The sequence below is a fragment of the Tenrec ecaudatus genome, chromosome 7 (genome assembly GCF_050624435.1).
Source record: "Tenrec ecaudatus isolate mTenEca1 chromosome 7, mTenEca1.hap1, whole genome shotgun sequence".
Taxonomy (NCBI): Eukaryota; Metazoa; Chordata; class Mammalia; order Afrosoricida; family Tenrecidae; genus Tenrec; species Tenrec ecaudatus.
The window spans coordinates 9,089,618-9,103,334 of NC_134536.1; the positions used below are offsets into that span (position 1 = coordinate 9,089,618).

Genomic DNA, 13,717 nt, shown 5'->3' on the forward strand with positions numbered 1-13,717 from the left:
TGGGTGCATAAGCAAATATAGTGAAGAAAGCTGATGGTGCCCAGCTATCAAAAGATACAGCATCTGGAGTCTTAAAGGCTTGAAGATGAGCAAGCGGCCATCTAGCTCAGAAGCAACAAAGCCCACATGGAAGAAGCACACCAGCATGGGTGTTCATGAGGTGTCAATGGGATCTGGTGTCAGGCATAAAGAACAAAAAATCCTGTCATTGTGAATGAGGGGGAGTGCAGAGTGGAGACCCAAAGCCCATCTGTAGGCAACTGGACATCCCCTTACAGAAGGGTTACGGGGAGGAAACGAGCTAAGGGTGCAGTAGAGCACCGATGGAACATACAACTTTCCTCTAGTTCTTTAATGCTTCTCACCCACCCACTTCATAACCCCAATTCTACCTTACAAATCCGGCTAGACCAGTGGATGTACACTGGTACAGATAGGAACTGGAAACACAGGGAATCCAGGACAGATGAAGCCCTCAGGGCCAATAACGTGAGTAGTCACACCAGGAGGATAAGGGGAAGGTGAGGGGAGAAAGGGGGAACCAATCACAATGATCTGCAGCAGAAAAGTGGGTGAAGGGAGACATCGGTTAGTGTAAGACATGAATAAATAAGGACTTATAAATTATCGGGGGTTCATGGGGGAAGGAAGGGGAAATGAGAGGCTGATACCAAGGGCTCAAGCAGAAAGAAAATGTTGATGGCAACAAATATGCTTGACACAATGGATGGATGGATGGTGATAAGAGCTGTATGAGCCCCCAGTAAAATGATTTAAGAAAAAATAAAACAGCAGGTCCAGGAGTAGACTGAAGGACAGACAGGGTAGGGTCCACTAGACTTGTGGTTGGGGAAAACCAGGGGTGGGGGGGCAACGACCGAGTCCCTGAGGGCCCCGGTCACCGTCCCCTCCCTACCATGTCCTCCTCTTGGGCGGGCACTTCCCTGACTCAGCCTTCTCACCTTGGGCAGCAGCTAATCAAGCTTTCAAGCTTAAACTTTTACCCAAAAGATAGACTACCCCAAAGGTCGAGGCGACTCCTCGGGGCTGAGATAAGCTGACTCAGCCCTTATCTGGTGCTGACGCAGGCATCCCCTCCTCCACGGGCGGCTCTGGGTGTGTAGCTGACCAGTGACCCATTCATTGTGCCCGCCCCACCACAGGCGGCCTCTGGCCCTCACAAAGCCAGCCCCTCACCCTTGCACAGCCAGATGGGGCAGCCGCAGGCCGTGGCCCCAGGTCTCAGGTGGAACGCTGAGTGCCACCTGCCCCCCATATGCACGGCAGCCCTGGCTGACCCGCGGGGGTCCCAGGGGCTTTGGGAAGAGGCCTGGGAGAGGCAGGGCTCACCCTTGGGACGAGTTCATCACTTTTAAAGTGTGGGGAAACGAGCTTAGATTGGGGTGAGGCCGGCTTCGGACAACTGCAGCCTTCCTGCTTGCCCCTCGGAACACCGAGGTTGGCGCACCTGCCCCTGCTGTGGCTGCCCGGGGGCTTTGCATTATGGGGCTGAGGTGGAGGATCAGCTCCAACGTCTTGGAACAAAGATCAACTGTTGGTGCTTTAACTTGAAGGCTGGCTCCCTTCCAAGGCCTTCCTAGAAACCCCTCCCTCCCAGCTGCCCCTGGAGTCCAGCCGGGATCTATCTCGGGACAGAGCGCGTGCGCAGGGGGTCGGCCCCAGGGGCAGCATTGATTCACCCACAAACACACAAGGCCCGCCCCTTGCTTTTGAGTTTCTCCCCCCCTCCACGGGAATGTGGTGATAAGAGTTTCTTTGCTAGCACTTATGACTCACAGTGGAGACCGATTTGTGTACCCGTGGCTGAGGCCATAATGCAAGATTGTTTTCTCTTGTGTAATAAGAGATAGGTGGGTAATAAAAATACCTCTCTCCCAGCTCCCCAGGCCCCTCCCCAGAAACCTGATGACTTAATAACAAGTGTGTGAAACCCCACAGACGACCCCACCCCGGAAGCCGGGGCTCACCCAGGTTCCTGGGGGGTTGAGGAAGAGCTGGGGTGCCGCCGGGGCCCCAGCCCCCTCCCCTGGCAGAATCTAGATGCTGAGGGCCAGTGTGGCTGAGAGAGTAGCAAAACCCAGGCACCTGTGCCCTGAGGGCTTCCCGCCTCCCCTTCCTTCCAGAGGCAGCGGGTGGGTTGAACAGGCTTTGTTTTAGACGTCATGAACCCTTATTCCCGCTCTGCCAGCTGAGGTTTTCGGTGGGTCCAAACCAAACGGAGCTTACTGCCACCCTGTCAGTGCTGACTCCCGGCGACCCCAGCAGGTCTCTGAGACGGTAACTGCTCCCCGGAGTGGGAAGCCCCCTACCAGTCCCTCTCCCAGGGAGTGGCTTGTGGAGCCCAGCCCAGCCTCAGCCACTGGGCTCTCATACTCGGGGTGTCAGCACTGGGGCTCAAGACCGTCACTTCTGTTGTCAGTGTTAGCAGGCGCCTGCCTTCCCCAAGTCTCAGGTGCCGAGTCCTTGCAGCTGCTCTTCCAGAAGGCACCTCTGGCCATGGCTTTAGGAGGCCGTTAGCAGCCTTGGAGCTTTCCGCCTGGGACCAGCCAGTTTCTGCCCACCCGACCCCACCCCGCTCCCAGTGTTCGCCGATTCCATCCCACAGTCCCACTCCCTGCTTTCCGGGGAGCGGCGGAGCAAAGGCTCAGAGGGAGGGGCACGGGGCTGATGCACAGTCGTGGGGTCCTGGCAAGGCTGTGGGCACGGGGCCCACTCTCCGCGGCATTCGTGGAGTATGCGTGGCTGTGGGGAGACCCAAGGTGGGGCCCAGCCCTTCGTTTTCACAAAGGGGTGGGTGGCTGTGGGGCTGGAGGTTGGGTGTGCCCATACACAGGGGCTGTTGGGAGGGCAGGCATGGAGTGGGAGGCAGGCTTATCTGGGGGGGTCAGGGTCAGAACAAGGAGCCCTGTGTGTGCGGGCCAGGACAGGGGCAAGGCTGGCCTGGGGGCGGGAGCTGCAAGGTGAGGATGGATTAGGTTTGCGTTTTGTTTTTAAATGATTTCACTGGGGGTTTTACAATTCCTACAACACTCCGTACATCCCTGTTATCAAGCATATTTGTATACATTGCCGATATCACCTTCTAAACATTACTTTCCATTTGAGCCCTTGGTGTCAGCTCCTCATGGATTGGGTCTTGCAGAGCCCAGAGAATCCTTGCTCACACAGACCTTCATAGACCGCCTGTTGGGACTTCTTACACACACACACACACACACCTGCTTACACACACATGAGCGTGCTTGCAGACTCGCACACCCAGGGTCACACCTGTTCGCATACAGGGGCATTCACCCTCCCATGGGGTCACATGTCCACACTCCTGAGGACATGTTTGCGCACTTTGCATGAGGGCACACCAACCCAGTCACAGGCAAGGTCACACATTTGCACACTGACACGAGAGCCCATGAGGTGACACACATGCCACACAGAGACCACATGCCCTGCCCACTGGGGAAGCCGGAAAAGAGTTGATGTTTCTAGTACAGGGGGCTGTGGCTTGACTTGGAGCCCCTGGCCCTGTGGGAGACATCCGGTGTGCCTGTGGGCACATCTTGAGCATCTCCTGTGGGAGTGTGTCCTATGAGACCCAAACCCTGTGGGCTCGAGACCCAAGCGTGGCCGTGCCCTGTGGGAGTGGATCCCGAGCATGGCCATGCCACCCAAGCGTGGCCGTTCCCTGTGGGAGTGGATCCCGAGCGTGGCTGTGCCGTGTGTTTGCAGGACTTTGTGTTCTACGCCCCTCGCCTGAGGATCAACAAGCGGATCCTGCAGCTCTGCATGGGCAACCACGAGCTGTACATGCGCCGCCGCAAGCCCGACACCATCGAGGTGCAGCAGATGAAGGCCCAGGCCCGCGAGGAGAAGCACCAGAAGCAGCTGGAGCGGTGAGAGCAGGGGACAGGCTTTGCAGCAACATGGATGTAAACAAGCTGGGCTGCCCGGGACACAGGCTGGTGGTCCGGGCGGGGAGGGCTGAGGTCAAGGATGGGTAGAATGTGCTTTCAAGACCCTGGCCCTGCCACCCAGTTTCTTCCTGGGCGCTAGTGAAGAGCCAGTGTGGTGGACCCCTGCTGGGTCCCGTGCCACGTCCTTGGCGAGGCCTGACCCCGCTGCGCCCCTTGTGCCTCCTCCCTTGGTAGGCAACAGCTGGAGACGGAGAAGAAACGCAGAGAGACGGTTGAGAGAGAGAAGGAGCAGATGATGAGGGAGAAGGAGGAGCTGATGCAGAGGCTCCAGGACTACGAGCAGAAAACCAAGAAGGCCGAGAAAGGTCAGACCGGGGAGTTCGGGTTTGCAGAGCGTCAGGCGGAGACCAACAGTGTACATGGGGTTATGTACACACACACAATCCATCAGTTAATCTCTGTTAAACCAACCCTACTGCCACAGACTTGATTCTGACTCGGTTCCCCCCAGAGCGTTTCCAAGGCTGTCAGTGTTGGGGGGTGGCCTCATCTTTCTCCCGAGGACCAGCTGGTCGCTTTGAACCACTGACTGACCTTACGGGTAGCAGTTACCACTTACCCGACATTACGCCCCAGCACCCCGTTAGTTTTGGAGACTCGGGGACAGCTTGGCCCCCTGGGTGAGGGCCATGAACAATTTCCCACGGCCCTGTGTGCTAACTGCCATGCCCCTTTGCCCAGTTAGGGTATGAAGGCCCAGAGAGGTGGGTGGCTTAGCCAGGTGATGCGTGGATCATCCTGAGGAAGGCGGGTGCTCAGAGGACCAGGAATCCCACCCTGGGAGAGCCGGGTTGTGCCAGCTTTGTATCGTGGTTTCTGTTCCTTGTTTTTAATGCCCTGAAGTCATCGCTGTGGCCCAGGTGGCATCGGGGTTTAAGCATTGGGCTACGAACGTGAAAAGTCAGCAGTTTGAAACCACAGCGAGCTCTGAGAGGAAGGCCGGGCTCTCCGTTCCCATGAAGTGACAGGCTCGGGAACACACAGGGGCGGGCACTTCTGCCCCAAGTCAGAACGGACTTGATGGCCTTGGGTTTGGGTTGGAAGTCAACCCGTGAAACACAGGGACTGTGTGCTGGAGGCTCGTTCCCATGTTCCGGGGAGAAGGCTTGTGCTGGGACACCATCCCCGATCTCGTGTGTGTGACTCTGCTCAGCCATCCAGGGTCTTTAAGTCACCTTGCCTGTGCCTGCCTTCCAGAACTCTCCGACCAGATCCAGAGGGCCCTGCAGCTGGAGGAGGAGAGGAAGCGCGCCCAGGAGGAGGCGGAACGCCTGGAGGCTGACCGTGTGGCCGCGCTACGCGCCAAGGAGGAGCTGGAGAAGCAGGCTGTGGATCAGATAAAGAGCCAGGAGCAGCTGGTACGGATCGCCGGGTTTCAGGATACTGAATTATGGAGAGGCTGCGGCTGGAGATTGAGAAAGTGACACCTGCCTTCCAGGAGTGTCTGTCTGGGTGTAAAGTGACCCGGCCGTGTCAGCCTGCGGGCAGATCCCCTGTGCCCCCTCCATATATATGCACAGTTGGCTGGCTGGCAGTTTTGTTTTGTTTTGTTTTGTTTTTGGGGGAGGGGCGTTGGCCGGCTTACGGGATGTGGCATGTCACCCTGGGGGTCATTCACCCGGATGTGAGGGTCCCCCAGAGTCACTCTAACGCCCTCACCAGGCCGCCGAGCTTGCTGAGTACACAGCCAAGATCGCCTTGCTGGAGGAGGCGCGGAGGCGCAAGGAGGACGAGGTGGAGGAGTGGCAGCACCGGGTGAGTCTGGGGGACGGGCCTCGGGGAGGAGGGCTCAGTGCCCACCCAATCCAGGGGACGGATCTCAGAGGAACGAAGCTGGGGGGTCAGGGGTGGGGAGGACTGCTCCTTCTCTCCCCACCTTGGCTGGCCACCACGGGGCAGCCCCATCAGGGCAAGTGTACATCCCATCATGCCAGGGGGCCTCGGGATGCTTCGCCTCTGCCTGCCAGTGCCTACAGCATGGCACTGTGGGGACACCCACTGCCTCGGCCCTCCCAGACCTGGGCCGGAGTCCGGGCCTGGCCACACAGTAGCTGTGTGTGACCAGGGACAGATAGCTTCCAAGGGCGGGTGGTGGGACTTTCTGCTCGTCAGGTTGCTCTAGGATAGGTGTCCACCTGCACGTGCTGCCCAGGCCCGGGCTGGGGCTCAGCGCCCTGCAGCTCAGGGAGGAGCAGCAGTGTGGAGGCCAGAGAGCTTGTCTCAAGCCTGAGTCCCCCAGACAGGGGCCCCTCCTTCCCACTCCTCCCCACGTTCAGGACACACGGAAGATGTCAGGCCTTCAGAAAACAAACAGGTCCTTGAGAAGGTCCTCCTGGGCCTTCGAGAAGGAAGGTGTCAGGAAGCAGACTCGGGGAAGGCCCCTGACGTTGGGTGGGGAATGTGCATGGGCTGGGTCAGTGGCACCCCATGATTCTTATGTGGCTTACAAAAGGGGGGCGACCTTGGTACTGAGATGATGGGCAGGGTGCTGAGGCCACTCACCTGTCTGACCGAGTCCACCCTGCTCCCACCCCACAGGCCAAAGAGGCCCAGGACGACCTGGTAAAGACCAAGGAGGAGCTGCACCTGGTGATGACAGCGCCGCCGCCCCCACCCCCTGTGTACGAGCCGGTGAATTACCACGTGCAGGAGACCCCGCAGGAGGAGGGCACTGAGTACACGGGCTACAGCGCCGAGCTCTCCAGCGAGGGCATCATGGACGACCGCAACGAGGAGAAGCGCATCACTGAGGCCGAGAAGAATGAGCGTGTGCAGCGGCAGCTGAGGGTGAGGGCGGGCGGGCGGGGCTGCAGGGAGAAGAGGGCTGGGGAGAAGCTTAAGGGAGAGCCTAGGTGGGCTGAAAGCAGAGGGCGGGGCTTGGAGAGGCAGGGGTGGGGCTTAGCATGGACAGTTACCTGGCAAGCAGGGCGGGGCTGGGGGTTGAGGAGAGCCCAGCAGGTGAGAGCAAAGGTGGACCCAAGCTGAAGCTGGAGCACGTGGAGCTGCCACAGGCCGGCCTTGCCTTTCAGACAGTTCCCACTGCATAGCTCTTCCCCATCGCCTTTCCTGGGGCGCGGGGGCCAGGAGGGCATCTCCAGGACAGTGGAGGTGGCCTGTCACAGGTCAGTACCTGACTTGCGTCTCCCTCTGGCTGCAGACCTTGACCAGCGAGCTGTCCCAGGCCCGAGATGAGAACAAGAGGACCCACAACGACATCATCCACAACGAGAACATGCGGCAGGGTCGGGACAAGTACAAGACCCTGCGGCAGATCCGGCAGGGCAACACCAAGCAGCGGATCGACGAGTTCGAGGCCATGTAGACACCCGGCCAGGCTGCAGGACTGGGGCCGGCCACCGGTGTGACAGCATCGGCATTGGCGTCGCCGCCACACACCTCAAACACGTGCATTTGGGGGGGGGGGGTTGTTTTTTTGTTTTTTTAGTCTTCTCCATGTAGAAAACTCGCGTCATATTCCAGTTTCTTTAAAAAGCGAGTAGTTCTTTCAGTGGGCGTGCTCGGGGGCTGGGGCCCGTGGAAGCTTCCCTGGTCTATTATCCCAATTGTATCATAGTGCCAAACGGGCCTGCGTTTGATCGTGATTGTCGGGTCGCGGCCTGCTGTGCGTGGAGCAGGCTGGTTTGATTCAGGACACAGACGCCTATAAAGTCGGAGTGGCCGCTTGGCGCCCTTTGTGATAAGATTAAGTTCGATTAAAACCACCTGGTGGCTAACCTTCCGTGCCATACTTTTTAACCCCCTCCCCAGTATTTGAAATGAGCTCAATTGATTGATTCGTCCTTGGTTTGTTTTTTTTTAACGAAGATTTCATCTTTTTTGTATATTTGAGTGGGTGGGGAATTTGAGGGATGAATTTATTTTGAAAATTAGGTCTCACCCCTTCCTGCCGGCCATGGTCACCCCCAACAGTGGCGGTGGCCCTCGTGGCTGCCACTCTGGTTTTGCTTCACAGTGGAATCCACTGTTGGACTTCCTGGCCCCTAAGTAGCCCTCCGCTGTAGAGGCTAGTATTTATACATAAGTGATCCTATGGGTTTATAACATTAGTTTCAAAAGGGAAAGTTTTGTTCTGTATATTTTGTTACCTTTTACAGAGGATTAAAAGAATTACACATGTGAAAAACCGCAGCATGCGGCACTTAGTCCGCCTGGAGACCGGTTCCCTGCTCTCTTCCTTCTGGAGTGAGGAGTATTTTTGGGGTTTTTTTGCCCGGTCATGTTCTGAGTGCGTGCCGACTACGCGCCTTGATTTTCTAACAACACGGCTTGTTTGGAAAATGCACACTGTTAATCATGCAGACTCCACCCACGGAGGGACCCCTTCAGCCTGCTTTTATCACCCCGTGTGTTTCATAAGACCCTTGTTCATCCCTCTCCTCAGTTTGGAGAAGCTGCAGGAGAGTGGCGTCTGCACCCTGGGCTCGCCCTGCTTGGGTGCCGCATGTAGCCACGTGAAATAAAGATCTGCTGGCCGTGTGCAGTTTTGTGTCTGTTTTCCCGCCTGCAGTGGGGTGGGTAACTTGGGGCTCCCAGGGGTCCCCACACTCCCTTCAGGTATGTGTTGCTGCGGTGACACCAGGCAGCCTTGTTTGGACCATGACATTCCACCACTCTTGACACCAGGGATCTTCCTGGCGGGTGGGTGGTTCTCTGTGGGTCAGAACCGACCCTATGGCAGTGGGTTTGGTTTTGAGGAGCCCTGGTGGGGCTGTGGGGTAAGTGTGGGTCCACTAACCACGAGGTGATCAGTTCAAACTCACCAGCTGCTCTGCTGGGAGAAAGATGAGGCTGTCTGCCCCTGTTGAGACTGAGTCTCAGAACCCCACCCAGGGTCACTGAGCTACCGGGGTTTGGTGTGGGGCTTTATGTGGGAGGTAGTGCCCTGACGCACACCTCTCCTGATTTTAAACCATGCACTCTTCCTGTGCTCTGATGCCTCTGGACCCATGTACAGGCTCTGCACGAGCACAAAGCAAGGACGGCGAGGCTTTGTCCCACTACTTGGGGCATGTCGTCAGGAGAGACCGGTCCCTGGAGAAAGGGCATCATGCTGGGGAAAGTAGAGGGGCAACGGAAAAGAAGGCAGACCCTTGAGATGGATCGGCATGGTGGCCGCAACAACGGGCTCACATGTCACCACTATGAGGTTGGTGCAGGACCGGGCAGGATTTCATTTTTCTGGACACCGGGTTGCTGTGAACCCCACAAACCAGTTGTGCAGTAGTGGGGGAGTTGCCAATGGTGGTGTTGGGCTGGTAACCAAAAGGTGGTGCTGCAAGCTGACAGTAATCAAAATTACTGCCGTTGAGTCTGTTCACACAGTGGCTACAGGCTGCAGCCCGGGAATGGGGCACGGCCCCCGTCGCACAACATCACCGTGAGTCAAACTCCTCCGTCGCATGAAGAACTGAACATTGCTTGAAAACTTAGATATGCGCATAATGGCCACCAACTAATACCCTTCACTGGCTATCCCTGGAGTGCAGGGAGGCAGGTCACCAATGAACCTTACCGAGTTTCCACCAACCTGCGGCCTTGAACTTAGGTTCCCAAGCCTACTACTGGCCCCTTTGCGGGGGTGTGTGTGTGGGGGGGGAGGGATTGCTCAATGCCCCCTGACAAAAATATGTTAAAACTTTATATTCTAGCCCATAATCCAGGATAACGTGCAGGCATCTCTTGCAGCCCCTACCCCGTCACCGAGCACCCCCCAGGAGACAGTATCACCCAGTTTAGGAAACATTGTTCTAGAATGTCAACAACTCTTTATTTAAATATACACATTTGTGCTACACAACCCAAGTGGGGGAGGAAGAGTGCCCACTCTAGCCGTGACCACCTGCCCAGTTCTGGGAGAACCCCACAGGGATGCAGCCCTTCTCAGTGTAGGATGAGTGTCATGTCTGTCCACAAATTGGGGTTGGAGAGTACTTTTTGCCACTGGAGCTTGGATGGGGAGCAGGAGTCGGCAGCGCTAGCCGGCTCTTCTTCCTCTGAAACGGGAGTAAAACCAGAACAGTGAGCAGTCATGACCATCCCTCACCCACAGGTTCAAATGAGGGCCAGCCAGGTCCCTTTGACTTGGAGGCCAGGTTACCAATCAAGGGAAAGAAACCCCAGCAAAACCAGTGCCTAGCTGCCGACAAGCATAATTTCTATCTGCAAAGTCAGCAGTAGAAACCACCAACTGCTCCGTGGGAAAAGGGGGCTTTCTGCTCCTATAGAGTTACCAGTCTCAGGGGCAGGTCTACCCAGCCCTACAGGGTCTCCATGAGTCAGAATTCCCTCCGTGGCCGTGAGTTGAGTGGAGACAAAGGCAGTGGAGGACCACTTAAATTACCTGGGTCAGGGGCAGGCGAAGAGTGGCCCAAGATGGGGTGACCCAGAGTTGTTTATGGAAAGGAGGGGGAGGATGCGTTAATGGGCAACATGCCTTACAAAACAGCTCTCGTGAGTCCTGTTGGCCCTGGGTTCCTGGCTGGGGGTTGTGGGAGTGTGTGTGGGCATCTTCAGCAGCCTCTGAGGGCCCAGCCCAGGGCTCCCTGGGCAATGCCAGCATGCTAACTGCCATGTGGTTTGGCTCCGGAGGAAATGCTTGCTGAATTGCCTTTTGTGTGAGTTAAGATCGTCTCCCTTAATCTTTTCATGGCCGATGCCAGAAACGAGCCAACAGTGCCCCTCGTCCCTGTTTGAGGCCTGTAATTTCTATTTCTTCAGCAGACTCAAATCTGATTTACATCGTTGGAATGCTTGGCTTTATTACCTCCCTGTAGTAAGCAGGAATTAGATTTAGTAATTCCACTAGGGCAGGCAAGGCCGGCTCAGCCCCTGCTGAGCACTCTGCTGCAGTGGACGCGTTTTGTTCAAGTTTAATCTTGTTGGGGTAAGACCATCATTCAGGACAAACCCTGTCACCTGGACCCCAACAAAGGTCTCCCTTGCACTTACTTGAACCAAGTCTGGCTCCGCCCAGTAAGCGGTCGTTCATGCCAAAGCTGGCCTGATCCCAAACAGTTAACTCCAAGCAGGACCGCTGCAGCTGAGAAGCGGTCACGCCATTGAAGACGAAGGAGTGCTTCCACTGGGGGCGGGCTTGCTTCTTCAGCACCGGCGACTTCAACCTTAGCTGTTGCTGGCCGGGCAGAGTGAGGCAGCTGGACCCAGGAAACACAAAGCCAGTCACTGTCTGCCCCTACCCAGCCTCCTGGGACTGGCCCGCCCCGCCCTGCCCCGTGCCCCCGCTAAAATAATGTGTTGCAGATTGATTTCTAGACTGGCCTTAAGGTTCGGGAGACAGTCTGGGGACACTGGGCCCTGGTCTGTCTCCACTGGGAAGCTGTGCTCATTCCCCGAGACTCCGTGTACCTGCTCTGTCCCTTGTAACCCTGCTTTCCTCCCAGGATTAAGGAACTTGCCCAAGGCCACGCAGATAACCAGCTTGGGGGTGGGGGGTTGGCATAGAAGCCACGGTGCTCGCATGGGTCCTGGGTCAGAATGACTGTGTGACCACCTGAGAGCTCTTAGCTTTGGAAGCCGTTAAGACACAGTCCTGGCGTCATGACTGAGTTTAAAACGGGCAGACACCACGAGGCCGGCGAGAATTGCATTTCAAAGGAAGCTTAGGCACATCCACACCCCTGGAATGCGGGCAGAATAGGGGCCTTTAATGCAGGTGACGTAGTTATGTGTTGGGCTGCTATCCACAAGGTCGGCAGTTCCAACCTACCCGCCGCTCTGCAGGAGAAAGATGAGGCTTTCTACTCCTGTGAAGATTCACAGCTTCCGAACCCCACAGAGAGAGTCACATTCTCGGAAGCCCACGGGGACAGTTGTACGCTGTCCTACAGAGTCACTGTGAGTCAGAATGGACTCAATGGCAGTGAGTGACAGGCTGGGTTTCAATGGGGAAGCTGAGCTCAACCAAAATCCAAACTCACTGCCATCACGTTCACATGGCGTCGTAGCGGCCCCACAGGACAGGGTAAAACTGGCCCGTGGGTTTCCGAGAGTGTGGCTCTGCCGGGGTAGAAAGCCTCACCTTTGTCCTGAGGGGCAGCTGGTAGTTGCCAACTGCTGCCCTTGTTGGCAGCTCGACTCGTTACGCCGCCGCCGCCACGAGGCTCCTGCAGCTGAGCTCAGCTGCAGTGACGTGGTCACCAGAGCCTTCTAGTGTCTCCCACGCCTCAGGTCCCCACCATCAGCGAGGCAACACCCTGGGCAGTCAGAACAAATGGTGACTGAAATGCTAACCAAACAGTCGACAAACCTGACCCCTAACCAAACGGCTGGAGGTTTGAATCGACCCAGAGGTACCTTGGAAGAGAGGTCCGGTGAGTAACTTCCAAAAGCTCACCCAAGGGAGCAAGCACAGTTCCACCATCCCACACACGTGCACCCCCCCCCACACACACACACACACTCATGCACACACATACACATACACAAATGCAGACACACATGGACAAGCAGACGCGCACAGATACACACACACGGTGCCACCATGATGAGTCAGGCAACGTGATAGCAACGTGGCTTGATGATGACTTGATTAGCTCGAGTGCCTACCCCTTAACAAACGCGTTCACGGTGCCATCGGACCGCACAGGTAAGTTCTTGGCTCCCAGCACGACGAGACAGAGCTGGCCATCAAGCGATTGCTGGTTCCCTGATCCTGGAAGGAGAGCCAGAATTCACCACAAACGTCGTTTCCATGGATGCATCAGTGTCCAGCGCCACTCCCAGGCCTGGTCTGACCTCGAAACTGAGGACTGTGGCCTTCAGTTCCCCTGAGAGCAGGCTGGAAAGAGGTGCCCTTCCTACCCCAATACACACCTGGCGCACCAGCCTAGCAGGGTGGCAAGTGGAGGATTGCAACCTCCCAGGGAACCAGTGCCTTCAAAGGGACCCAAGGAGAGGAGAGACCCGGCCTTTTATTCTCGCTGTCAAGCAAATCACCAGAATCCTTAATGGATTGCGTCTCCTCACCATCTTCATCCTCAGCCCCCTGGTCTCCCTGCGCCCGCTCTCCCCATCATGGGAGTCAGTGACGGCACCTGCTGGGGCTCTGGGCAGTGCCAACTGTTAACGAGTTTGGTCAGCTGTGAACCGAAGAGTTGGTGGTTCAAGCCCACCCACGGGGCCTCAGAGGAAAGGCCTGGCAATCCACATCTGAAATCCTGAGGGAGCCCAGTTCTACTCCGACGCCACGAGCTGGAGTTGACTGGACAGCAGTTGGCTTTACTGGTAGTCTCCTGTAAGGTCCCAAGGACCTGGCCCCCTCGGTTCCCAGTTCTTGCTGGACAACAGCACCCCTGGGACCTGGGACAGGGGATAGGGTCACACTCAGCTGAGGGGTCACCTTATCTTGTGCAGCTCCCTGGGTCCTCATGACCCAGCTTGTCTGCACTGCCCGGAGAGGTGGGGCTGGGCTCTTGTCCCGAGAGCAACAACCTCAGCCTCTATGGTGGGATTCAACCCACTCAGACCAGTTAAGCAGAACTGGTCCCTCATTTGTCACTGAGTTTTGGGGACTGGTTGTGAAAATGGCTCTTATAAACAGGGCGCTCCCTAAGGTGGGTGGACATCACAAATGTGCATCCCTTACTCTCTTTAACGTTCATCTACGGAACTGCGTATTCTAAGCGTCTGTATTCATGTACATTTCGCCCATGGGTATAAAAAAATTAGGCGGAACGGAGCTTGTC

At 56.7% G+C, this 13,717-nt stretch overlaps 2 protein-coding genes across 3 annotated transcripts in view; one reads left to right on the forward strand and one right to left on the reverse strand.

Annotated features, from left to right (window-relative positions):
• Positions 1-8,493, forward strand: part of EZR (ezrin) — a 56,010-nt gene extending 47,517 nt beyond the window's left edge. The window contains exons 8-13 of the mRNA XM_075554310.1: positions 3,748-3,911; positions 4,167-4,297; positions 5,190-5,350; positions 5,655-5,747; positions 6,531-6,779; positions 7,150-8,493. Coding sequence (XP_075410425.1) covers positions 3,748-3,911; positions 4,167-4,297; positions 5,190-5,350; positions 5,655-5,747; positions 6,531-6,779; positions 7,150-7,314 — 963 coding nt within the window. The 3' untranslated portion in view covers positions 7,315-8,493. The remainder of the gene's footprint in view (positions 1-3,747; positions 3,912-4,166; positions 4,298-5,189; positions 5,351-5,654; positions 5,748-6,530; positions 6,780-7,149) is intronic.
• Positions 8,494-9,773: 1,280 nt separating this feature from the next.
• The window catches only part of SYTL3 (synaptotagmin like 3), an 89,338-nt gene continuing 85,394 nt past the window's right edge, over positions 9,774-13,717 (reverse strand). For both annotated transcript variants that reach the window (XM_075553874.1, XM_075553873.1), the window contains exons 14-16: positions 12,579-12,684; positions 10,962-11,167; positions 9,774-10,006 (exon numbers count right to left, since the gene is read on the reverse strand). In XM_075553874.1, coding sequence (XP_075409989.1) covers positions 9,894-10,006; positions 10,962-11,167; positions 12,579-12,684 — 425 coding nt within the window. In that variant the 3' untranslated portion in view covers positions 9,774-9,893. The remainder of the gene's footprint in view (positions 10,007-10,961; positions 11,168-12,578; positions 12,685-13,717) is intronic.